General features: G+C 42.1%; 3 protein-coding genes across 3 annotated transcripts; 2 read left to right on the plus strand and 1 right to left on the minus strand.

The window, feature by feature from the left end:
* The first annotated feature begins 647 nt into the window (after positions 1-647).
* On the plus strand, positions 648-1,220 carry LOC121448501 (interferon alpha-12-like). The gene has a single exon (XM_041652567.1). The coding sequence runs from the start codon at positions 648-650 to the stop codon at positions 1,218-1,220; it is 573 nt and encodes a 190-aa protein (XP_041508501.1).
* A 9,594-nt stretch (positions 1,221-10,814) lies between these two features.
* LOC121448502 (interferon alpha-12-like) lies at positions 10,815-11,387 on the minus strand. The gene has a single exon (XM_041652568.1). It carries the CDS (start codon positions 11,385-11,387, stop codon positions 10,815-10,817), a length of 573 nt encoding a protein of 190 aa, XP_041508502.1.
* A 2,831-nt stretch (positions 11,388-14,218) lies between these two features.
* LOC121448832 (interferon alpha-1-like) lies at positions 14,219-14,758 on the plus strand. The gene has a single exon (XM_041653076.1). It carries the CDS (start codon positions 14,219-14,221, stop codon positions 14,756-14,758), a length of 540 nt encoding a protein of 179 aa, XP_041509010.1.
* Positions 14,759-26,607: the final 11,849 nt, after the last annotated feature.

Raw genomic sequence — 26,607 nt, forward strand, 5'->3', positions numbered from 1 at the left:
TTTGTCTGTTTGTATTTGATGTGAGTGTTCATGCATGTTAATCCAGAAGTCAATGGCCAGTTCCTACCTCAGTTATGCCCTGCTTTCTTTCTCTGATGGGTTCTCTCATTTAAGCTGTAGTTAGATGGCTGAAGCACAAGAGTCCTGTCTGCTTTTTCTCCCATGTTTCAGGATTACAGTTCTGTGCCTGGATTTCACATGGGTGCTCAGAAACCCACGAGGTACTCAAGCATGTGCTGAAGAAACGTTGAAACAGAGCATTCAATAGATTTTTAAGTACAATTATGAATGGAATTCTTTTCATCCTTTATATTATATAACTAAATTTCATTTATATATGGATATCTATACTGTAAAGTTAATGTCTTCATTTAGTAGAAACTTGTTAAATAACTGTTAATATGAGCAGTGAAAGTGAAAGCAATAATGAAAACCAAAATGGTTGAGAAAAAATGCCCAGGTTTGATCACAGAATGAATGTAAGAAGTGAAAAGAGAATTGGAAAGAAAGGGGAGGGCATTCAGAAAATGGAAACTAGAGCCTTCTCTTATTTAAGACACATGCATACAGCAGGGTCTTTAGAGAACCTAGAGGGGAAGGTTCAGGACCAACAGCCCAGAGGACCAACAGCATCTGCAACATCAACAATGGCCAGACCCTGTGCTTTCCTGATGGCCCTGGTGCTGATGAGCTACTGGTCAACCTGCTCTCTGGGATGTGACCTGCCTCAGACTCATAACCTCAGGAACAAGGGAGCCTTGACACTCCTGGCACAAATGAGGAGACTCTCCCCTCTCTCCTGCCTCAAGGACAGAGAGGACTTTGCATTCCCTCTGGAGAACGTGGATGCCCAGCAGATCCAGAAGGCTCAAGCCATCCCTGTCCTGCAGGAACTGACCCAGCAGGTCCTCATCCTCTTCAGCTCAGAGAACTCATCTGCTGCTTGGGAGACAACCCTCCTAGACACATTCTGCACTGGCCTCCACCAACAGCTCAATGACCTGCAGGCCTGTCTGATGCAGCAGTTGGGGGTGCAGGAACCTCCCCTGAGCCAGGAAGACTCCCTGGTTGCTGTGAGGAAATACTTTCACAGGATCACTGTCTATCTGAGAGAGAAGAAACACAGTGTTTGTGCCTGGGAGGTGGTCAGAGCAGAAATCTGGAGAGCCCTGTCTTCCTCAGCCAAGTTGCTAGCAAGATTGAACGTGAAGAAGGAATAAGTCCTGAGCCAAAGAGGAGAAGGCTCTCCTGGACTAGGATGCTGAAACTCACCTCACCAAACCTGCTCTCTCTGTGATATCACTCATTTTGACATCTTTCAGTCATCCTTCCTGGATGTTTCATCAGTTATGAACAAGACTGTGTGTATCGTGGAGACATTAGCTTCTAGATTCATCCAGTTATTTGTATTTATGTGTATAATTATTTATTTATTTAACTGTGAAAGTTAAATTTTAATACATGTGAAAATTGTACATATTCTTTAATAGAACAAAACATTTTTAGTATAATTTTAAATTATTTTTCTGTGTTTTTTCAATTTTTATTATACTAATCTTATTTTGCGTATGTACTGTATGTGGCCTAAAATTGTGATTCAGTGGAATTGAAGACTGTCAGCATTTTATTATTATATGAGCTGTAGGGAAAACTTGCCAAGTTTATGAATTGAACATCACTGCAGTAAGTTCAAAGAGAAGCAAAACGTGGCTCTTGGGTATGTGAACACAATGTATAACTCTTCAGAGTTTGGACTCAAGATTTGAAAATTGAAATGTCTGTATACTTTGCTCCTCAACCAATAAAATGTCAGTTGTAAAAAAATTACAAAGAAAAAAAGAATACACCAGCTTGCTTCTTAAGTCCATTTGCTTGGAAAATCTTTTCTCAACCCTTTACTCTGTGGTAATATCTATCTTTGACACTGAGGTGTGTTTCTTGTATACACCAGAATGACGGATCCTCTTTGCCCAACCATTCTTTCATCTGTTTCTTTAATTGGGGCAATTGAGTCCATTGATTTTGAGAGATACCAATGATTGCTAATTCCTGCTGTTGCTGGTGGTGCTGGTAGTGTGTCTGTGTGTTAGTGTGTGTGTACATGTGCATGCCTGTGCATGTGTGTATGTGTGTGAGTGTGTGTGTGCAGCCACACTAATATTTCGTTCCCTGAAATAATCAATAAATTTTCATTTATACAGTTTGCCTTTGAGGATATAATGAAGGTTCAAGTTCTCTGTGAACACTGCTCTCATGACTATCAACCCCCAGCACAGAAAACCTTAAGTAACATCTTATATCCAAAGCACATTATACAGGTAAAATCTAAACTTTGTATTCCAAATGCTTAGGATCTCAGATGCTATGATATGAGTACTATTAAAATTATACCAATTTTTAAAATAATTTTTAATCATCATTTAATGTTTATTCTTATGCACAGGACATTGTAATATGGCTCGGTACCTACAAACAATGTTGGTATCAAATCAGATAGAGGCAGTTCTAGCATCTCAACATCTCCCACTGTGTGTGGTTGCAAACTTCAAAGACTTAGTCCTCATTTAGTAAGTTATGTATAAGTTTAGTTTAATTAAATGCAGCAGATAATTGTTATAATGTTCAGATTATATAAAAGGTCTTCTGTGTAAGAGAACATTAGAGTCCCTATTTTCTCACCTCCAAACTGTATCTAATGGAGTATTTGCTTTTCTGCTGTTGATAATATTAGTTTCCTCTACTTTTTAGGGTACACTGTTATCAGATACTTTGGCAACATGTTCTCTCATCTCTCTATGTCTAGCAACCCTGGTGATTGTTTTCTTAGCTGTGTAGACCTTTAGTGCCTGTTTATCCTTCTCAATATCCATGGTCGTCTGATGCCTCTGTCATGGAATCCTTATCTATGAAGTCTGTGTGTCTGTATTTGTTTAAATTCATGTAGGTGACTTGACTGAAGTTGGAATTTCAAATATTGGGAAGGTGAAAGAAATGTGTGGATCTGCTAAGCATTTATCGCAGGGCTGGTCTAGTTACAGCGGAACCTTAATTTGTGTCTCTGTCTGAAAGTTCATTTCTCCTCCGTTACCAGAACACAGCTTTGTAGATTGAAATCGTGATGGATCTAAATGTTCTCCACTCAGAACTTTCCATGTCCTCCTCTTCCCAGATGGCCTGGAACACTCATCCTGAGTAACCTTGTAGTTGCGTAGAGTTGAGCTTGTAGGATCGTCCATGTCAGGGTTGTGCTCTCTCAACTGTTTAACAAGAATTTTGTCCTGAGCTTCAGGTAGCTCACCTGTAATATGGGAGGAGATGATGCCTTTTTGTGTGTCTCTTGTACACTCTGAATGTGAATGTTAATATTCTTAAGATGAGGGGAATTTTAACATTCATTTCATTTAACACTTACTTTATGATGTTTGTCTTCATTCTCTCAAATGATAATAATTCCAGTATCTCTTCATTTAAAAGTCTCATTTGCAATGAAGACACCTCATGTGTGCTTTGAAGCTCTCTCCTTACACAGTAAAAATTCATCAATTTTAAGACTTCTATTTCTGTCTTTATAGCATCTCTTCACTGAGTTCTTCTTTCATGGCATGGGCTATTTTCTCATTTTATTTATGATACTTGTGCATAATCTTGTGGCTACCTCTGTCTCTAACTATTTCTTTCAAATCTTTTTCAAACATTTGTGCTTAGGGGGGAGACATGGACCCTAATACTTAGGGTTCTCTAGAGTAACAGAGTTTATAGAAAGAATCTCTCTCTCTCTCTCTCTCTCTCTCTCTCTCTCTCTCTCTCTCTCTCTCTCTCTGTGTGTGTGTGTGTGTGTGTGTGTGTGTGTGTGTGCAATATCAGAGCAACTTACAGACTGTGATCTAGCTAATCCAAAAATATCCAAGAATTGAGCACCTGTTCACTCCACATGCTGGATGTCCTAAGTGGTCTTCAGTATATGCAGGAATCTAAAGAAGTAGGCTCTAAAGCCAGTGAAGGAATGCACTTTCTGTAAGATGAGAGAATGCAGACAGAAACAGAAGCTTCCTTCTTTCATGTCTTTACATAGGCTTCCAACAGAAAGCATGGTCCAGATTATAGTTGTGTCTTCACATCTCAAAAGATCTCAGTTAAAGATGCATCTTCCCATTTTATTCATCTTAAATAGTCATCTTAAAGATCCTGATTATAAGTGGATATTCAAACTCCAAATTAAGCAAAAATCCATCACAAGTGTGCTCCTATACCTGTGCTTTCAGGGTTTTTTTTTGGGGGGGGGGTCAGTTAATTCCAGATGTAGTCAAGTTGACAATCAAGAATAGCCATCACAAATTCCAAGGACAATCAATCTAACTACAATGGTGAACTCTAGCTTAAGTGAGAGAACCTGTCACAGAAAATGAGGAGGAAAGAAATGAAGGTAAAAACTGGATATTGGTTGACATATGGCTCCACTCTCTGTACATACAAGATACAAATACACAAACATTTTAATGCAGTAGGGCTTATATAATCTAAAACAATATTGCAAGTATGTCACAGTTAATTTAAATTAAATTTCTTTATTATTCACAAAATGAGCACAATGACTATACCAATAATGAAAGAACTGGTGGAAGCATCACCATCCTCAACCTCACAGTTTGTTACAGAGCTACAGCATAGCAACCTCTCCAGACTGGAATAAAAGCAGACTGTTTGATCAATGGAATAGAACTGAAGATCCAGAAAGAAGGTCATACAGCTCTGGGAACTGTTTTTTTATGAAGAATACAAAAATACCCACTGGAAATAAGAAATCATCTTCCACAAATAAGAAATCATCTTCCACAAATGATGGTAGTCCAACTGGATAGTTACATGGAGAAGAATGAAAATAGATCCATATTCATCATCCTGTAAACTCAACTCCATTGGATCGAGGGCCTCAATATATGACTAGATACACAGAAAGTGATAAAGGAGATGGTAGGAGATAAGCTTGAACTCATAGGCACATGAAAGGACTTTCTGCACAGGACACTGAAAACAGAAGTCTGAAGACCAACAGTTACTAAATGAGGCCTCATGAAGCTGAAATATTTCTGTGTCACAAAGGATGCCATTTTTATTTTGTTTATTAATTAATTTTTTTTGAGTGTAGAAGAAGTGGCGGACTGCTTTCTGTTGGAAGCCTATGTGAAGACATGAAAGAAGGAAGCTTCTGTTTCTGTCTGCATTCTCTCATCTTACAGAAAGTGCATTCCTTCACTGGCTTTAGAGCCTACTTCTTTAGATTCCTGCATATACTGAAGACCATTTAGGACATCCAGCATGTGGAGTGAACAGGTGCTCAATTCTTGGACCTTCTATACATTTATTTGGTGGATATTTTTGGATTAGCTAGACCACAGTCTGTAAGTTGCTCTGATATTGCACACATACACACACACACACACACAGAGAGAGAGAGAGAGAGAGAGAGAGAGAGAGAGAGAGAGAGAGAGATTCTTTCTATAAACTCTGTTACTCTAGAGAACCCTAAGTATTAGGGTCCATGTCTCCCCCCTAAGCACAAATGTTTGAAAAAGATTTGAAAGAAATAGTTAGAGACAGAGGTAGCCACAAGATTATGCACACTGCCTGGCCTGTTATCTGTAGCCTCTTATTGGCTAGTTCTCACATCTTGATTAACCCATTCTAATAATCTGTTTAGCACCATGAGGTGGTGGCTTATCACGAAAGATTCTAGCCTACGTGTGTCTCAGGTCGGAGAATCATGGCAACTCTTTGACTCAGCTTTCTTTCTCCTAGAATTCTGTTCTGTCTACTCCACCTATCTAAATCCTACCCTATCAAAAAGCCAAGGCAGTTTCTTTATTAACCAATGAAAATAACACATAGACAGATGACCCTCCTCTATTATTGAGACAGGGTTTCTCTGCAGCCTTGGTACCTGTCCTAAAACTCACTCTGTAAACCAGGTTGGCCTTAAACTCACATAGATCTGCCTGTCTCTGCCTCCCATGTGCTGGGGTTAAAGCTGTGTACCACCATTGCCCAGCGCAATTTTGGTTTCTACAAACACAGTGATCTGAAATTAATACATGCCATTGATAAGATGTGAGCTTGTCTGTCTGCATCCACACATACACAGAGTCGCCCGGTCCTACACTGTATGCTCACCTCCTATGTGTGCCAAAGAGCCATTGCTTAGGGAATATGGCACTAAGCAGGTACCATGACTGGGATATTGAATATGAAGATGCATAGAATAACAAGACAGAAACCATAAGACAATACTGGGAAGATATTCCAGGGATTATGAAACTCTGAAATCACATGCATTTATTTTTCCACAGCTTTTATACCCACGGGGGGAAAAAACACTGGGGGAGAAGGTAACAAAAAAATTTATTAACATGATACAAAGGATAACTCACACAATCAATGACCTTATCACTCTGAGACTCAAATCCTTAGCATTCTGTCATCTAGGTAGCTAAGGTGCTCTAAGTCACTTATGCTTTTGTAGGTGACCTCATAGTTACAATAGAAGGAACAGAAGTTCATGTGCATATCCTGAGCACCCATCAGGATGTCACTGAACTATCTTAATTTCGAAAGAGCAAGGCAACCACCTCCTGAGTTAGGAGGTACAATTATACCTGTCAGTCTTCAAACTCTCTGACCAGCACACAAGGTGGAAATGGGCCTGCATTTTTCTGCCTCCACACTCACTGATTTGGCCAGATCGTTGGAGTGGACCATCTTTCTTTGCTCCTGTGTTCCCACGTCTTGCTCTCCATCACTGGGTGCTGGTCACTGCAACTCTGAAATCAGCAGACACAGAGGACTGCCATGGAGTTCACACTCTCACTCCGGAAGCTAGACGGACTTGGCTGTCTCTAGTTTGCATGGTATTGCCATCCCTGGCTGTCTCTTCATGGAGGGCTGTGTGATGTTCCCTGCTTCCCAGGGCCATTCTCACATGGACCAGATGTTGCTACACAGACTCAGAGAAGGTTGAATAGAGTCCAGTCAGATATGCTGGAGAGATAGCTTAGCAGTCTCATAGCTCACAAAATGTCCCATCTCAGTCCTTCCGCCCTGCATCTAGGTTCCCCAATTCTGTGAACAAAAAATAACTAAGATGTGAAAAACTAAAGGGCTATACATATGTTCATAGCAAGGTAATAGAATGGGGCTGCTTAATAGTATTTTATTCCATTACATAAGCATAAAGATGATGAAAATTACTTTAAATTACCTTAAAATAAGCACCAAGGAATGGAGACAGAGAGTTGTATCTCAAAGATGCGGCACAATCACACAGCCCAGTTCTTCCAATAACCATACTCCCTGCCAGAGTCTTCTCTAATTTCAAACTCTGCAGCTCGCCTTGGTATCGCTCAGTTATCCCCAATACACATCCCACCCTGCCTGTCCCTGTAATATCGAAAAGTCCCTTAGCTATTCCTGTGCACCCCCTGAGGACTCCAGCAGGGCAGTCCTCCTGTGAGCATGTGTCTCATTCAAAGTGAAGTTGACAACTTCCTCCTGGCCATAGCGTCAAGAGGAGGACCCGTCAGCATGGAGGAATTTTCAACTAACAAGTTACTTTTAAAAAGGAGTTGATGAACCTATAAGATTTCCTTGGCAACTGTACCTACAGATGGGAATTGTCTTTCTCCCTCCATGTGTCCCGCAAAGGGGCTGATGGGTCCGAGATGCTCTGGGCTGTTGAGCTGTGCCCTTGCAAAACACAGACCTTGCTCCAGTAGGAATAAGAACTAGTTTATTCCACACCAATTAAACTCTTAGTTGTGAGTGACCATGGCGTAGAACACGGATTCGTGTTACCCCAAGTGGTGTGTTCTATAGTGGAAGAGGCAACCCGAACTTTTGAAGTCACGTGTCAAGACAGTCATAGGTCAGTGCATTACCCAGCCCATGGTTGCCGGTCTCAGTAGGCAGAACAGCAGATGAAGGAGCTCTTCTGTGGGTTGACACTATGTTACAGCCTTCCTGGCTGGGGCATGGTTTGCTCAGCTACATTACAAATGCTTTACTTACTGCTCAAAACAATGTAAGGTCAGACATGGACCTGGTTTGTAAACAGCTACTTCTCCAGAGAACTTCCTCCTCCAGAGAACTTCCTTTATAGTAGGTTAGAGGGGAAAACATGCCAGAGTGGAGCTGGTACTTCTTTGTTGGCAATTGCCAAAAAGGGGCGATCATTATCTCTGTATGCCAGCACTGCTCAGTTTCCTTTCCCGCCCCCCCCCCCTTCTCATTCAGCCATAGACATCATTAGGTCATTAAAAGAATACTCTCAGTTCCAAAAATGTGAGAAAATTCTCTCGCACAAGAACTTTTTACAAACCTCGAGTTGCTTCGTTTTTGGTTTCACTTGTGGTTATGCATTTTCAGAAAAAAAAAATGATCACCGGAAATCCAGACGTAAGAGATAGCAGTTGTCTACTAAACAGAGTTGGTTAATGAGGAGCACACACTGGGGCTTCCCACACCAGGGAGCAGGAAACCAGGGCTATGAGGCTGAATAATGGGGTCTGGAAAGCAGGGAGGTACTGGGAGTGTATCAGAAAAAAAGCTGTGTGCACACGTATGTGTAATATTATATATAGTATGTGCTGCTGTTAAACAGTGCATCATGTATAATACATGTGCTTATATATACGGCCACTTTCAGTGTTGGTCTAGGACACTGATCCCTATATAAAGTATTTGTAAGCCATCAGTTCCTTATTGAGTATTGATTTCGGTGATTGATCTTCAGTTTCAGTGTGTCTCATTATAGAGATGTTTAGACTGTTTTAAGAGACAGCAGAGGCTTTCAGTGCTTCAACTGTCTATACTTTTCCATTAACTCTTCGGTCCTTAAGATGTTCATTTGATGGTATAAGTCTCTGTATCTGCTTGCTTTCTCTTTTCTACTCTCCTAGAAAGAAGATGCTGATGTTGTTTTGTGGCAATGAACCAAAAAAAATATGATGATGTCGTTGGAAATGAAAGCTGAAGAATGGAGCTGGCGAATCATCCGAGTATGGCAGGAGTAGCAGCAACATTAGCTACTAATTTAAGTAGGAAAGATCTGTGTTTTTAAATACAATAATGTTGTTATGAAAGTTTCTATATGTCCAAAGGATCTTCGGGTGCAATGCAGTCTGTCTTAGTTGGGGTGTCTATTGCTGTGAAGAGACAACATGACCACACCAACTCTGATAAAGGAAAACAGTTAATTAGGAGTGGCTTAATGTTTCAGAGGTGTAGTCCATTAGCCTCCTGGTGGGAAACATGGCAGCATGCAGGCAGACACACTACTAGTGAATGAGCAAGAGTTCTACACGTTGGTCCAGAGGCAGCAGAAGGGGTCTACCACACTAGACCTAGCCTAAGCATATAAGACCTCAAAGTCGAACCCACAGTGACACACTTCCAACAAGAAGGCCATGCCAACTCCAACAAGGCTGCTCCTCCTAATACGGCCACTCCTCATTCAAACACATGAGTCTACGGGGCCATTCCTATCTAAACCACCACTCAATCCAAATAAAAACAGAAATTTTATTTCTCTCAGAAGTTACCAAATTTTATTTCTCCCATGAAGATACCAAAGACTAAAAGGAGTGTTGTTTTGATACTGTCACCATACCTGATTTCAGATTACAGCTATATGTCTAAGAGAGTGTTACTGCGGGATTACTACTCCTACCACAGGAGCCTCCTACAGCAGATGGCAATGAACGCAGAAACCAAGTGGTCATGGAGCAGAAAATAAAGGACTGACTTCCTGGCTCCGAGCATCATTGCAGAAGAGGGAGCAGAAGGATTGCAAGATCCAGAGGCCGTGCATGACGACAGCAAAGCAGTGCTCTTGGACCAGCACGGGAGCTGCACAGATGAACTGAGAGTGGCTGAGACTGAATGAACAAGACCAAGCCAGACAGCATCCCAGCTTGGAACACACAGGAAATCCCACTTGTGGCTGAGGAACCATGGCAACTGGTGGCTGCTGAGAAAGAGATTTAGTTGTCATCGGGGTTAGGGCACCAGAGAGAGGCTACCTATGCTAAACTCCAGGAGAAGGTCCTGTGTGCATGTACAACTAGAAGGACTAAGAAGGAGAATTAGGAAAAGGGAGAGGAAGAGGAGGAGTAGACTAGGAGACAAACCCATGAAATTGGGAGAGGATATTGGTATTTTAAAGTATAACTTTTATGATGAAGAATATAAGATGAAAAACATTGGAAAAGTAAAAAAGAGAATAAACAATCGAAAGTGTTTTATACAGCAAATTCAAATTGAATACACAGTAATTTAATTAAATCTGATGATTCCCTACAGTAAAGACAATATAAACCTGACAGATTTAGCTTAAATAAATAATATTATGTGAATAGTAAAATGAATAAAAACCTATATATATAGACATGCCCAAACAAATGAAGAAATAAATGTCTTTGAAACATGTAAAGAATAAAAAAGGCAAAGCAGATTCATTTCACAAAAATTTATAGACCAAGATAATAAAGTGCTACTAAAGTATTTGCTAACTCAAAAAATATAAAACTGTATGAAATTAGTAAGTTAAATCACATAAATAAATAAATGAATAAATAAATAAATTTGAATGGACGAAAAACAAATATCTTAGAGCAAGGCACACTATTATTCATTGCTGCTGAAGCACCTAGGCAGGTGGAGTCAGTTCCTGCCAAAATGTCTGAGAAGTTTTTGAGATGGCAGAATCTGCCCAGTGAGGTTCAGGGTCCTAGTCCAGGAGAGTCCTCTCCACTTTGGCTCAGGACTTACTCCTTCTCCTCACTCAATCTTGCCAGCAACTCGGCTGAGGAAGACAGGGCTCTCCAGACTTCTGCTCTGACCACCTCCCAGGCACAGGGACTGTGTTTCTTCTCTCTCAGGTAGGCAGTGATTCTGTGGAAGTATTTCCTCACAGCCTCCAGGGAGTCTTCCTGGCTCAGAGGAGTTTCCTGCACCCCTACCTGCTGCATCAGACAGGCCTGCAGGTCCTCGACCTGCTTATAGATATCTTCACAGAATGTGTCTAGGAGGGTTGTCTCCCAAGCAGCAGATGAGTCCTTTGAGCTGAAGAGGATCAGGACCTGCTGGGTCAGCTCCTGCAGGACAGGGATGGCTTGAGCCTTCTGGATCTGCTGGGCAGTCACATTCTCCAGAGGGAAAGCAAAGTCCTTTCTGTCCTTCAGGCAGGAGACAAGGGAGAGTCTCCTCATTTGCTTCAGGATTGTCAAGATGTCCTTGTTCCTGAGGTGATGAGTCTGAGGCAGGTTACACCCTAGAGAGCAGGTTGACCAGTAGCTCATCACCACCAGAGCCATCAGGAAAGCCCAGGGTCTGGCCATTGTGGATGTTGCAGATGCTGCTGGTCCTGAACCTTCTCCTCTAGGTTCTCTGAAGATCATCATTTGTGCATCTGTCTTAAGTATGGCAAACACTAGTTTCCACTTTCTGAATGCCCTCCCCTTCTCCACAATTCTCTTTTCGCTCTTCTTCATTCGTTCTCAGCTGTGTCTGGGCATTTTTCTCAACCATTTTTATTTTCATTACTGCTTCCTCTTTCATTACTCTCCTAAACAAATCTCTATCAGAGGTTTTCTTGCCCTGAGTAAAATTGTCATTAACTATTAACCACACATATGCATTCAACTTTTGATATTTACACACATAATTCAATGATAAATTTCTTCTAAAACTTGTAATAAAAAGATATTGAAATTTAGTTTGTAATTAAATTTTCTGTTGTTATTTATATCAAATACATACTTTTAAATTATAATTTAAGGTATGATGCAAATTCGTGGTTTCTAAATTTATCATATTAATGATACCAAGTTTTTCCAATATTTCAAAGGAAAAAATTATTTTTACAAATTGCCCTTATTAACTTTAATACTGATTTATATGTATGTTTGATTTATTAATCACTGTATATTGGCTATTTATTCAATGATTGCCATGCCATCATGAGGTTTCAATATGTGAAGGTTTGCTGCCCAAGTTTGATGAGCTTAGTTTGATTCCAGGAATCTGTGGTTGAAGCAGAGTTCTGAGTCCTGTGGTTTGTCCTCTGCCCACCACATTCATGATGTGGCAATCTGGAGGCTGCTCACACACACTCAAACACACACATATACGTACACACTCCCACAGATACATACACACAAACATGCACACTCCACAACTAACACACACACACTCCAGCATATCTGTATATAGACACACACTGCATCACACACAAAAATGCACATTCACATTCACATAAGCACACACACATATACACACACACTCCCCTAACACACACACACACTCCAGCATATCTGCATATAGACACACACTGCATCACACACTAAAATGCACATTCACATAAGCACACACACATATACACACAAACTCCCCCCCCCACAAGTATACATCCCCCTCATGAAAGTGCACTCACATGCACATTTACACATTCTCACATGTACATGCCCCCCACACTCAAACACACACATACATTTCCACACATATGTACACACATGTGCACACACTCACGCTGGTGAACAAACATCTATACTTACATACATGCTCTCTCTTTCTTTCTCCTTTTCTCTCTCTCTTTCTCTACACACACACACACACACACACACACACACCTATAAACAATGCTTGTGTGTGAGCATACACACACACCCAGTCATACACAAGAGTAATAAGAAGTAAACATCTCAAAACTAAGATTCCTGTGAGGGATTTTTCTCGAGTGGAAGTGGGAAGCGCCACTTCTAAGCAAGACTTTGGAGGGGAAGGCACCACCTTCTATCTGGATCTTTGAGGTGGGACCACTCACCTTTAACCCAGATCCTTTGAGAAGGGAAGACCCACCTCTATGCTGAGGCACACCTTCTGCTGGAATCCCATAGAGGACATGAAAAAAGAAAGCTTTTGAACTTTGCCTGCTTGCTCTGCCCTCGATTGCAAGCCCTTTCCTTCACTGTCATTAGAGCCCACTTCTTCTGGACCCCAGCATGTTAGGAAGACCACGTAAGACGTCCAGCCTCAGGGGGAATAAATCCATAAAGGTAAGGATCTCAAGTGTGACAAATGAAAGTTTTTGTTTAGAAATGTTATTACTCTTATTACTCCTCTGTATTATCGGGAGTGTGTGTGTGTGTGTGTGTGTGTGTGTGTGTGTGTGTGCGAGCATTGTGAATAGATGTGTGTATGTGTGTGACAGAGAGCATGTCTGTGAGTGTGCCCACAGGTGTGTGTGCACCACTGTGTGAGTGTGTGTGTGAATTTATGTTTGTGTTTGAGTGTGTGGTTTTGTGTTTACATGTGTGAAGTTGTAAATGTATAGGTGAGTGCATTTGTGAAGAGGTAAATGTGTGCTTATGTGAGTGTGTTTTATGTAACGGTGTGAGGGTTTTGTGTGTGTGCATGCATTGTGTGTGTGTGTATATACACAAGCTCTTACCATGTGTGAATGTGCTCATTGGAGTCCGACTTAGGAGAGTTTGTTTCTCTCTTTCAACCCTGGACTCAGCGCATCAAGCTTGAACAGCGAGCCTTTGCACCTGGATGCCTCATGATGGCATGACAATTACTGGAAGAATAGCGAAGAAACACGAATGATGCAATGAACATCTTATGGAAATCAATATTAGAGTTAATGAAGGCAATTTGAAGTGTACCATTACATCGATACTTTTCATTTAGAAATAATTCGCATCACACCTTACATATGATATAAGTATTTATTTAAATAATATAAATAAAACACAATGTAAAATCAATTTAAATATCTTTTAAATAAAATTTGGGGAGAAACTTTATCTTTAAAATAGATAAAATAGTGTAAGTTTCACACAAGGAATGATCTTCTGTGGTGTAACGGTTAATGACAATGCACTGAGAAACAGAAAAGTGCTGAAAACAACAGCTTTCCGAGGGCAGCGGTGAAAGAGGAAACAAAGATGAAAACCAAAATGGTTTAGAAAAAAGTGTCTAGACACAAGCAGAGGATGAGCTAAAGAAAGTGAAAAGGCAATTCAGAAGTAAGGGGCGGGCATTCAGAAAATGAAAACTAATTTTTCTCCTATATAAGTCCTGCAGGAATGATGGTCTTCATAGAACCTAGAGGGGAAGGTTCAGAACCACACAGCCCACAGGACCAGCAGCACCTGCAACATCCACAATGGCCAGACCCTGTGACTTCCTGATGATCCTGGTGCTGATGAGCTACTGGTCAACCTGCTCTCTGGGATGTGACCTGCCTCAGACTGGCAACTTCATGAACAAGACTCTCTTGAACTACCTGGTACCAAAGAAGCAATCCTCCCGTCTTCTCTGTTTGAAGGAAAGAAAGGACTTTCTATGTCCCCTGGAGGAGATGGATGCCCAGCAGATCCCGAAGCCTCAACTGATCCAGGTACTGTATGACGTGATCCACCACAGCTGGAATCTCTTCCGCTCAGATGAGTCATCTGCTGCATGGGAGACAACCCTCCGAGAGAAATTCTGTAATATCCTCTACCAGCAGCTCGATGACCTGCAGTCCTGTCTGGAGCAGCATGTGGGAGAATACCCTGTGAAGAAATATTTCGAGAGGATCACTGCCTACCTGAGAGAGAAGAAACACAGCCCCTGTGCTTGGATGGTGGTCAGAGATGAAGTCAGGAGAGCCTGGTCTTTCTCAGCCAGCTTGCTAAAAGGATTGAACAAGGAGAAGGAGTAAATCCTGAGGAGTCTCCTGGGATTGGACGCTGGACCTCACTAAGTTCTCCACTAAAAACTCTTGTTCATTTTGGCATGAATTCAATCAACCTGCCTAGATGTTTCAGCAGAACAGAGACAATTTGGGCCTATATATGAAAGCATTTGTTCCTTCATCCTCTTTGGTGTATCTGTATATGTATTTATTTACTCATTTTACTATTTATATAATTTAAGTTATTTAAATTCAATCTTCAAGTTTTATATTTTCTTTAATGTAGAAAACCATCTTGTGCAATTAAATTATTTTATTTTCTATTAAATTTTGCTGTATAGAACATTTTTACTTTGTTAATTCTGTAATTTTACAATTTTCCCCGTATTTTTAAGTGGGTACTCTACACCATACAAATTATACAAATGAACAAAATGTCAAAAAATTGAGCAGGATACATGTGTGCACGGCATAGTGCTTAGACAAACCCTGCATCTGTCCCTCTAATTCTCTCCAGGATGTAGTATTCTCTGTGGGGACAGTCAGCATGCTGTCCAGAATCTGTTCCTGTGACATTGTGACTTGGTCCTCTTTGATGTCGTGTTCACCAGAGTAATCCTCCCTCTGACCTCCCTGACCTCTGGGGCCTTTCATCCACTCTCAACTTCTGTGAGTTTGGCAGTTTTGGGTTCTAAATAAGAGTGAAATCATGTGCAGTGATATAAAATAGATCACAGAAAAATCATCGACCTGCCTGAATACCACAGCAAACATACCAAGAAGAAGTCAGTAAATCAACTCCATTCATAATAGTCTCAAAAATATGCCTGCAATAAATCCCACCACGGAAGTGAAATGCCTCTGAAATTAATCCTCCCTCTCCATTTCATGGGTTTTTCTCCTCTTTCTCCTCCTCCTACTTTTCATCCTTCTACCCTGTCTTAGTGCTTCCAGTTGTGCACGGGGCATCTCCTGGAACCTTCGAAGCCCCACCCCTGAGGACAATGAATCTCTCTCTCAGCAGCCGCCAGTTGCCGTGGTTCCTCAGCTACAAGTGGGATTTCCTGTGTGTTCCAAGCTGGGATGCTGTCTGGCTTGGTCTTGTTCATTCAGTCTCAGCCACCCTCAGTTCATCTGTGCAGCTCCCGTGCTGGTCCAAGAGCACTGCTTTGCTGTCGTCATGCATGGCCTCTGGATCTTGCAATCCTTCTGCTCCCTCTTCTGCAATGATGCTCAGGGCCAGGAAGTCAGCCCTTTATTTTCTGCTCCGTGACCACTTGTTGGTTTCTGCATTCATTGCCATCTGCTGTAGGAGGCTCCTGTGGTAGGAGTAGTAATCCCGCAGTAACACTCTCTTAGACATATAGCTGTAATCTGAAATCAGGTATGGTGACATTACCAATACAGCACTGCTTTTGGTCTTTGGTATCTTCATGGGAGAAAAAAAAATTGGTAACTTCTGGGAGAAATAAAATTTCTGTTTTTATTTGGATTGAGTGGTGGTTTAGATAGGAATGGCCCCATAGACTCATATGTTTGAATGAGGAGTGGCCGTATTAGGAGGAGCAGCCTTGTTGGAGTTGGCATGGCCTTCTTGTTGGAAGTGTGTCACTGTGGGTTCGACTTTGAGGTCTTATATGCTTAGGCCAGGTCTAGTGTGGTAGACCCCTTCTGCTGCCTCTGGAACAATGTGTAGAACTCTTGCTCATTCACTAGTAGCGTGTCTGCCTGCATGCTGCCATGTTTCCCACCAGGAGGCTAATGGACTACACCTCTGAAATGTTAAGCCACTCCTAATTAACTGTTTTCCTTTATCAGAGTTGGTGTGGTCATGTTGTCTCTTCACAGCAATAGACACCCCAACTAAGACAGACTGCATTGCACCCGAAGATCCTTTGGACATATAGAAACTTTCATAACAACATTATTGTATTTAAAAACATAGATCTTTCCTACTTAAATTAGTAGCTAATGTTGTTGCCACTGCTGGCACACTTGGATGATTCGCCAGCTCCATTCTTCAGCTTTCATTTCCAGAGACATCATGTTTTATGGTTCATTGCCACAAAACAACATCAGCATTTTCTTTCTAGGAGAGTAGAAAAGAGAAAGAAAGCAGATACAGAGACTTATACCATCAAATGAACATCTTAAGGACCGAAGAGTTAACGGAAAAGTATAGACAATTGAAGCACTGAAAGCCTCTGCTGTCTCTTAAAACAGTCTAAATATCTCTATAATGAGACACATTAGAACTGAAGAGCAATCACAGAAATCAATACTCAATAAGGAACTGATGGCTTACAAATACTTTATATAGGGATCAGTGTCCTCGACCAACACTGAAAGTGGCTGTATATATAAACATATGCATTACACACGATGCACTGTTTAACGGCAGCACATACTATATATAATATTACACATACGTGTGCACACAGCTTTCTTTCTGATATACTCCCAGTACCTCCCTCCTTTCCAGACTCCTTTATTCAGCCTCATAGCCCTGGTTTCCTGCTCCCTGATGTGGAAAGCCCCAGTGTGTGCTCCTCATTCTGTCCTCATTCACCACCTCTGTTCACTGCACAACTGATTTCTATTATGTCTCTAATTCTGGCTATTAATTTTCTGGAAATGCATAACCACCAGTTGAAAACAAAAAAGAGAGAGAGAGAGAGAGAGAGACTTTTCAAGGTTTGTAAAAAGCTCTCATGTTAGAGAATTTGGAACTGAGAGAAAGTTCTTCTAATGACCTAATGGTGGCTTTGGCAAAGAAAAGGAAGAAGGAAGGGAGGGAGAGAGGGAAAGAGAGAGAGAGGGAGGGAGCGACGGAATCTTCATAGTTGGCAAACTTCAGAGAGGAAGGGAACCACCTGTTTCCCATGACCTGCAAGGAATAGTGGGAGTGTGACTGGCCTGCTTTCTGCAGAATTCTGTTTCCTGGAAGATTTTTCTCCACAGCTGAAACAGGCTTTTCTACAGAAGAACTAGCTTCAGTTTGGAAGACTCGATTTCATTCACTTCTCATAAGAGAGAGGGAACATCTTCCCTGGTCCATACATGTCATGTCTTCTGGACAATGGACAGATCAATGTCACAAACAGTTACTAAGAATTTTTTTCCCTTTAGCCTTCTGTAGAGGAAGTTCTCTAGAAAAGGAGGGGTCTGTGTGTATTCCCCCTAGAAGCTATCTACAACCACCTCAGTGTCTGATCTCACATCGTTTTGAGCTGTAGGTAAAGCATTTGGGATGCATTGTGAAACTGAGCAAACCATGCCCCCAGCTAGGAATTCTGTAGCATAGTTTCTGAACCTGCAGAAGAGATGCTCTGTTCTCCACCTGCTGCTCTGCCTACTGAGACCAGCAGCAATGGGCTTGATAATGCTCTGATATAATACATGGAGGGAGAAAGACGGCTGCCAAGGAAATCATACAGGTTCATCAACTCCGTTTTCCTTTTATAATTGTTTTTATTGAGCTATACATTTTCTTCACTCACATCCCTTCCTTCCCGCTCCCCTTCTACCTTCTCCCATGACCCCCATGCTCCCAATTTACTCAGGATATCTTGTCTTTTTTCCCCTTCCTATGTAGATCCATATATGTCTCTCTTAGGGTCCTCATTGTTGTCTAGGTTCTCTGGGATTGTGAATTGTAGGCTGGTTTTTCTTTGCTTTGTGTACAAATGCCACTTATGAAAGAACACATATTATATTTATCTTTCTCAATCTGAGTTACCTCCCTCAATATGTTTTATTCTAGTTCCATCCATTTGCTTGCAAATTTCAAGATGTCATTATTTTTACTGTTGTGTAGTACTCTATTGTGTAAATGTACCACTTTTTCTTTATCCATTCTTTGGTTGAGGAGTAGCTAGATTATTTCCTGGTTCTGGCTATTACAAATAATGCAACTATGAACATAGTACATGCCCTTAATCCAAGCATTCCCTTAAAACCTAGCAGCGGCAGGCAGATCTCTGTGGGTTCAAGCACAAAAATATAGTGAGTTCCAGGCCAGTCATGGCTACATATTAAAACTTTGGGTTTTTTTTGTTTTTTTTTTTTAAAAAAAAAGCTCAGTGCCTGGTATTGGATACTTCCTCTTAAGTTGTTGGTCATTTTCAGTTTGCTGTCTCTGCTTCCCAATAAGGTAAACTGTGTAAACTCTCAGCTTCCTGCTCCTGTCTGCATTCCATCGTGATAGATTCCCATCACTTGGGAAACATAGCCAAAATAAGGTCTTCTTGCTTTAAGTTTCCTTTGGTTCTGGTCTTTTATCACAACAATATAAAAGTAACTAAGGTACTTCTGAATTTGTATTTCTACCAATATGTTAGTGTAGGCTCAGCGTTCATTATACGTTGGGGGAGTCTGCTTGTTCATTTCCCAGATGCCCAGATTCCTGAAATAATTACACTGTAATCTGTATTAATTGCAGTACTGTTAGGCCAATAGCTTAAGCATATTTATAGCTAACTCTTATATCTTAAATTAAGCCATTTCTATTAATCTGGGTATCTCCACAGAGCTGTGGCTTACTGGCAAGGTTTTGGTGTGTCTGTCTCCTGCAGGCAGCTCATGGCTTCTCTCTGACTCTGCCTACTCTCTATATATACCTATTTCAGCTTGGCTTTACTTTGTTAAGCCATTGGCTGAAAGCAGTTTCTTTATTAACCAATGACAATAAAATATATTCACAGCATACAGCACCTCCCATATCAATCATAGAAGCATCTTTGTGTGGTGGATGGCAGTTAGCACATAAGCTTACAACTGGGCAAAATACAGAGAATAAATGCCCTGTAGGATGCTCAGCCATTGATGGGAACTCTCAGGTAACATCTCTGAAGAGGGGGCAGGGAGAGTGCAAGAGCCAGAATTCAGAGGACTGAGGCAGAACAATGTTTTCTGGATATGGCAGAAGGGTTGAATTCATGAACTCACGGCAGCTGGGACGTCTGCACAGAAGCTGCACAAGCTCAAACAAAACAGTGTGGCTGGGTGAGTGGCACATATACTCCAGGGTTGACTAAAGAGCTGTTTGCAATGGATGTCTTCTAAATAAAGGTCAGCTTTCTTTAGATGTGTGACCCCTTCTATGTGTGTGGCCCCACGCCCCTGCATATATGGGCAGCAGTGGGTTACCAAATCCACAGAAGATAGAAAGTTGTGAAGGGTACATGGAGGGGAGGAGCAGGGAGAATTTTAAGGGGGAAGTGGGAGATGAATATGATATAAATACATTATGTGCATTGATGGAATTCTCAAAGAATAGAGAATATCATACTTGTAAATAGATAGTATACTTTTCCTCAGCACACAGGCAGTTCTGTTCACTTCAACCACAACCCTGAATCTAAACAAACAATAAACAGCAGGGAAGTTGGGTTGGGGTCGTTTGCTATTGAAGCCCCCCATCTCTGCTCTGATTCCTTGTTGCAGCTTCTTTGGCTCATGCATCTCATATCCATTTCTATTTTCCACATGGTCTGATAGGTCCTTCCAGAAAAGCTTTATCTCAGTCCTCCCTAAGATACTGATTACAGATGTATTTGTATGTTTTGCCCAAAAAGTTGCCAAATGAGTGTCATTCACAATATTGTTGTTGAGAATATTGTCTTGACCTTTTCAAGGATTTGAGACCAGAGATGACTCATGATTAATATGAAATACATTTTTTCTATTATCATTTATAAAACAATGTTGTTATTATTATGTTAAGAGTAAATTAAGAGGGGGGAAGAGAAATTTGGGGAACCAGAGGAGTTGAGGACACTGAGAAAGAGTCAACTAAGCAGGGCTCATGGGGACACACAGAAATGAAGCAGCAATCATGGCACCTCCATGGGTCTATATTAGGCCCTCTGCATATACGTTATGGCTGTTGGTTTGGTGTTTTATGGGGACTCTAGACAGTAGGAGTGGGGTGTCTCTGACATTTTACCTGGTCTCAGGACACTTTCCCTCCTACTAGGTCACCTTGCTCAGTCTTGGCGTGAGGGTTTGTGCCTGATCTTACTGTGTTTTGTTGTGACTGTGTTTGGTTGATGCCCTGGGAGGGATGCTCTTTTCTGGGGGATGATGGGGTGGGGAAAATGGGCCTGGAAAAGAGGGGAGGGGAAACTGGGAGGAGTGGAGGAAGGGGAAATTGCAGGTTGGAATATGTTGTATGAGAGAAGAATAAATACAATTTCTTTTAAAAAAAAGGGTTTCAGAGCATTAGATTTCCTTTCTCTTAATTCTATTCTTCATCTCGAGATGGCATTTTCGTTGCCTGAATGAACAATTCACTAGATGAGTTTATTCCCTTTCTCTGGGTTAGTGCTCCAGTGACTGGAGTCAGGTTGTCAGTCTTTTGTGATGTGGCTGTTTTTACTCTTCCCTTCTGTCCCCAGAGATCATCACAGCTAGATTAACCCAAAGAACATCAGCTGGCAGGTCTTAGAAGGCTGGGACTGATAAGACCCTAAGGGTGGCTCTTCTTTGTGCCTCTCTCAGAAACAGACATCTTCCAACTTCATTCCTGTCAGGAATAACCTTCTTTCTTTCCCTCTACAATACCCATCCCTCATTTTTTTTTCGTTCTAACACTTGGAGATTTTTTTTTTCAAGAAGTAACTTCTCTCCCACTTTTATGACATTTGGGCTCACATCTGTTTTCACTTTGTCAACAGATAACTATGGAGCTTTACTTTCTCAAGAAGAGGAAATGAGAAATTTAAAAATCTTTTATCTTAGCTAAATTTGGAAGGGCATGCCTGTATCCCAATACCTAGAAGACCAAGGCATGAGAAATGTGAGTTCATGGCCAGCCTGGGCAACATAGTGAGACTTCATCTCAAACAAAAATTCTGTGTCTTAAAAAGTATAGAGGTAAACACACACACACAGTCGCTGCTACCACCTTCTTTGACTTCCTGTGGTTGAATTCCAACCTCTGCATGAAGTACAAGGTAATACCAGATGAGCAAACTACACCTTTTCCAATATACTATCATGAAAAGATGATAAAGTATAAAATTCTTCTCTTGTGACAGTTTAAACCTAGAATTAAAAACCATAGCCGGGCGGTGGTGGCGCACGCCTTTAATCCCAGCACTCGGGAGGCAGAGGCAGGCGGATCTCTGTGAGTTCGAGACCAGCCTGGTCTACAAGAGCTAGTTCCAGGACAGGCTCCAAAACCACAGAGAAACCCTGACTCGAAAAACCAAAAAAAAAAAAAAAAAAACATAAAGAAGTGAAATGTATTACACCTTAAATTATCCTGCAACCCACTTTAATACCAGAGTGGTCACAGACAATAAAGCAAAAACAATAAAGTCAAGCCAAGTATGTGACCTAAACTTTTGGTGAAGGAGAACCTCAATCAATAAATTCCATTGCCAAATCAGAAAATTTGAGGATGACAAGGGTTCAATGGTGTTAGAGTTGGAAACAAAATTTATGTTTGAGAATATAATAATTAGTTTGCTACTAAATGATATAAAGATGGTACAAACATCTGCTGTCCTCACCTGAGGGACTGTTGATACTTTTGATATGTATGCATCTGGACAGCAGTTCACCACTGAGAGCTAAGGCCTTTCATTAAAGCACCCAACCAAGAGAGCAAAGACCTTGGGAGCTGCCTATTTTATAAAGAAGCACCTCTTCCTTCATAAAGAGTACTGTGGTCATGGAGATGTGGGAAAGCCTTGTCTCTGAAAGGGAGTCTAGCAAGTGTGGGCTAGGGATGCTTTGTCAACCTAGCCCCGAGGAAAGAGATGAAGGAGTGAGGTGGGGTTGGGGACATGACGTTAGAACTAGAATCTCGGCAGTGAGCACCAGAAGGGAGTCAGATGGTCCAAGGATTGATGCTGGGAGGAAGAGGAAGTGAGCTCAGACTCGACAGCTCTGCTCTCTGGAGCGGAGACGCCATGCTCCTGATCCCGGGCAGACGCACCCAATGAAGCTCCGACCCAGGATGGATGTAGGCTAGAATCTTCCCAGTAAGACCGGTGCTACACAGATGATTAGAAATGGGCTAAATTAATATGTGAGAATTAGCCGAGAAGAGGCAAGATAGAAATGGGCCAAGCAGTGTTTAAAAGAATACAGTGTTCGTGTAATTATTTCGGGACATAAGCTAGCCAGGTGGCCGGGGTGCTGGGGACGCAGCCCCGCCGCTCCTATTACTACAAAGGATGATTGCCACATCCAGAGGGGCACCGCAGCCCTCAGTGGTGGGCAGAAAGGGTGATGTGTACATTAACACTGACTTGTGGCCCCATGTGGCAGTCACATATGCCAGCACAGACTTGTTCTAGGGAATGCCAAAGAAGCTCATTCACTGCTCACACTCAGCTTCTGCAGAATCAAATAATGAATCAAGCCATATCCTTTACTCTGAAGGGTTTATTGGGCATGGTTGGCAAATATAGCAGCCCATAGGTGTGAGGATGCCTGGCTTTCTCTTAAAAGGAAGGAGAGTGAAAATGGTGGTACAGAACTAAAAAAGAAGTTGTCCCTAAAAAAGAAATGTGTGATCATTAATTAATTTTAAACAAAGAGCCCCTGTATGCAAGTCCCTGATTGTTTGATCCACGTCAGTATTTCTGAGTTGGAGCCAAACAGTTCTCAGTGTTGACTAAGAGTCTATTTGGATTGGTCTGTCCAAAGTTCACTGGAAAAACTAACTTCTATTATAAAGTTAACAGTCTCGCCTTTGGATATCTTGTTAGATAGTATGGAAATTACACAAATAGGAATGAAAAAAAAAAGAAGTGAAAGTTAAGATAAACGTTCATAAAATGGACATTCTTGGTTACCTACTTAAGAACAATGCATGCACAGAATGTCCTCAGAGAACTTAAGGTCCAAAGTTCACCGAGGTCTGGTTCAGCCAGGCTAACAGCATCTTTCCCCCATGATCCTCCTGCTCCCTCTCCTTGCCACCCCAGTGATGTGCAGCGATGGCCTTGGATCTCTGGCTTGTGACCTGTCTCAGAACTCCCCCATGCTTAGCAGGAAACCTTTGTGCTCTTGGGCCAAAATGAGGAGAATCGTTCTCTTTCTAGTGTCTGAAGGAGGGAAAAAACTTCTGTTTCCTCTGAGACACAGTGAGTGACAGCTAGATCCAGAAGTCCTAGGCCACCTCAGTCACCCACGGGATACTGCAGCATCTTCGACCTCTTCTTCCACACAGAGTGCTCCTCTGTGACCTGGGTAAACTCAGAACTGTACTCCATCAGCAGCTGGAACACCTGGAGACCAGTTTGGCAGATGTTGGGAGAGCAAGAATCTGCCTTGGCTACTGAGCATATGAAGGTGGCCTTAAAGAAATACTTCCAGAGATCCCATCTCTGCCTGGGAGCGAAGAAACACAGCGAGTGTGCCTGAGAGATTGTCACTGTAGAAATCAGGAGAGCTGCAAGGGAGGCTGAGGATGCAGAGCTGCAAGAGAGGCTGAGGATGCAGAGCTGCAAGAGAGGCTGAGGATGCAGAGCTGCAACCACTGATAAAATTATCAAGAGAAATAACTTAATAACCATACACGTTTAGACTTAAAGCGACTGTTCACAGAAATAATCCCAGCGCTCCAGAGGCTGCAGCAGGCCGACTGACTAGACTTCAAGGCCAGCCAGGACACATAGGTTGACCTCGTCTCAAAAACCCAAATCCAAACAACCCAAAACTCCACGAATTCCCAGTTACGAAGTTATGAAATCATTCAACCCACGCCTTAAGATTTTTGCATCAAAACTCCACCCAGTGGGGTTCGTAAGTGTGCTCTGGGATGACTCACCTCACTCCTGTGGAACTAAGTTTCTCAAATGTAAACGGTACTGGAATAATCATTGGATTGTTATATTAAAGCAACACATGCGTTCTTAGAAACGAAGCAGTCAATGTTCTTTCTACTGAGTTCTTCAGAGCTACCCCATTGGTGGAGCATTGCAGTCTGTTCTGCTTGCCCAAAAGAGAATTTCCGAGAACCTTGGGAACAAGTACTAGAAAAGATGGAACAGGGTCCCTCTGTCACAAGAACTGCTCTGGCCAGCATCGCAGGGCCCCAGCCCCTCCAGCCTCACAAAACCCATTCCCCTGCCACAGTAACGTCCCTGCCTCCACTCTGCTCATTCCTGCAGGTGTTTTCGGCTTCCCTTTGTGGTTTTAGCTTCCGATCTCTATGAAGAATGAAAAGCAAAAGTTGTGCAAAGCTGCTCTAAGAAGTTTTTAATTCGTGTCTCGAGGAATATTTGCAGAGTGGAGGGAATGCCCAGGGTGACACGAGGGATCTGAAAGTGAAAGGAAGCCTTGGGGTTTGCCAGGTTCGCTAAGCGCTGTGTGGGAGCGCCCCCTGCTGGCCATGTATCATGCACCAAGCCCACATCCTAGGAGCGGGCCGGCGCCACTGGGGCATTGAGTGTCAGAGTCCGTCCCTGGTTCCCCTCCAAAATTGACCCAGGGCTAGAATGTCACTGTTCTCTGATGTTATATAGCTGCAGAAAAGATCTAGCCTCCAGCTTTAGGTAGCATATGTCTTCTTCGGGCAGTGAGCGGCTGGAGGGAGACAGGAAAGAATGCGGTTTGTGTCTCCTGCCTGTTGTGAGGTCCACGCCTCTGGACACCGCGCATTATCCACGCTGTGGGACAGACCCCTGAGGAACTTAGGGCGGGGCTGCAGTGGTAACTATGGAGAAGTCTCGTATCTGATCTGACGAATGTTAAATGTAAGAGAGTGAATTCAGCTTCACAGTTAATGAAAAATATCACATTGTGCCTGACTTTCCCGAAAGAGTGAAAATATACCTCTCACGGCTCTAAGACCTCTTCCGGCGCAGACCTGTCCAGGCTCTATGCATGCTGCCTCATTCTCTGTGAGCTCATCTGCGTATTGATCCTGTTGGTTTCGAGAGCCTTGCTTCTTTGGTGTCCTCCGTCCCCTCTGACTTTTATATTCTTTCCACTTCTCCCATGGTTCCCTGAGCCCTGAGGGGAGGGATTTAATGCTGAGTGTTCCAACATCTCTCCAAGGTGTCTGTTTGGTTTTTACTCTAGGTTCCTGAACTATCTAGTCTTACGTTGTATGTGGTATGGGTTCTATCTCGTGGAGTGGACCCTAAGTGAAATCAGATACTGGTTGACTCCTCCCACAAGCTCCGTGCCGCTATTGTCCTAGCATAACCATTGTAGATCCGAGGGTTTGTAGCTCGGTTGGTGTTTTACCTTTTGCTAGCGTACACATACTTTACTGTACCAAAGATGCTAACATGCATAGGCGAAGTCTCTCTGTAGGCACCAGCTTGACTTCTCCATGGTCAGTGAGTTGTGTAGGGGTTATTTTCAGCAATGGTCCTTGCTGTAAGTTTGAGGAGAACAACCTATAGTCTTGGCAACAGCCTGGGTTGTTTTGGGGTTCAAATGGGACCTCTTTGGCTGACAACTCAATTAGACATAACCCATCCCTAGCATTGGAAGCTTCATTTGGCAGCAAGAGATGGTCACTTGAGACTCTGTCTACCCCTTTGTTTGGTGATTTCCGTTAGATTACCTTCAGATATGTATTTATTTTTAGGAAGCCTCTACTGGTGTTAAGTTTCCATACCATCCATCAAATGACCTTAATTTTAGCTGTCTTCTTCATGTATCCCCTTTCTTCCCCCTCCCCGACTTGACCCTCCCATTCCAGCCCCACCCCATGCATCCATGACTATCTATTCTATTCTCCTTTCCTAGGGAGGTCTATGTGTTCTGCAGATCCTTTATACCTGTTCTCTGTGGCTTTACAGGTTGTAATAGCTTGGTTATCATTGACTTTACAGTTAATATTTACATATAAGAGAATATTTGTCTTTCTGGATCTGGGTTACCTCACTCAGAATGATTTTTTT

Source organism: Microtus oregoni, unplaced genomic scaffold, assembly GCF_018167655.1.
Source record: "Microtus oregoni isolate MIOR12 unplaced genomic scaffold, Mior012 000005F_ref0000423, whole genome shotgun sequence".
NCBI lineage: Eukaryota > Metazoa > Chordata > Mammalia > Rodentia > Cricetidae > Microtus > Microtus oregoni.

Excerpts from the sequence above, each read along its gene's own strand:
- LOC121448501 (XM_041652567.1), top strand. The coding sequence starts at position 648 with ATGGCCAGACCCTGTGCTTTCCTGATGGCCCTGGTGCTGATGAGCTAC.
- LOC121448502 (XM_041652568.1), bottom strand. The coding sequence starts at position 11,387 with ATGGCCAGACCCTGGGCTTTCCTGATGGCTCTGGTGGTGATGAGCTAC.
- LOC121448832 (XM_041653076.1), top strand. The coding sequence starts at position 14,219 with ATGGCCAGACCCTGTGACTTCCTGATGATCCTGGTGCTGATGAGCTAC.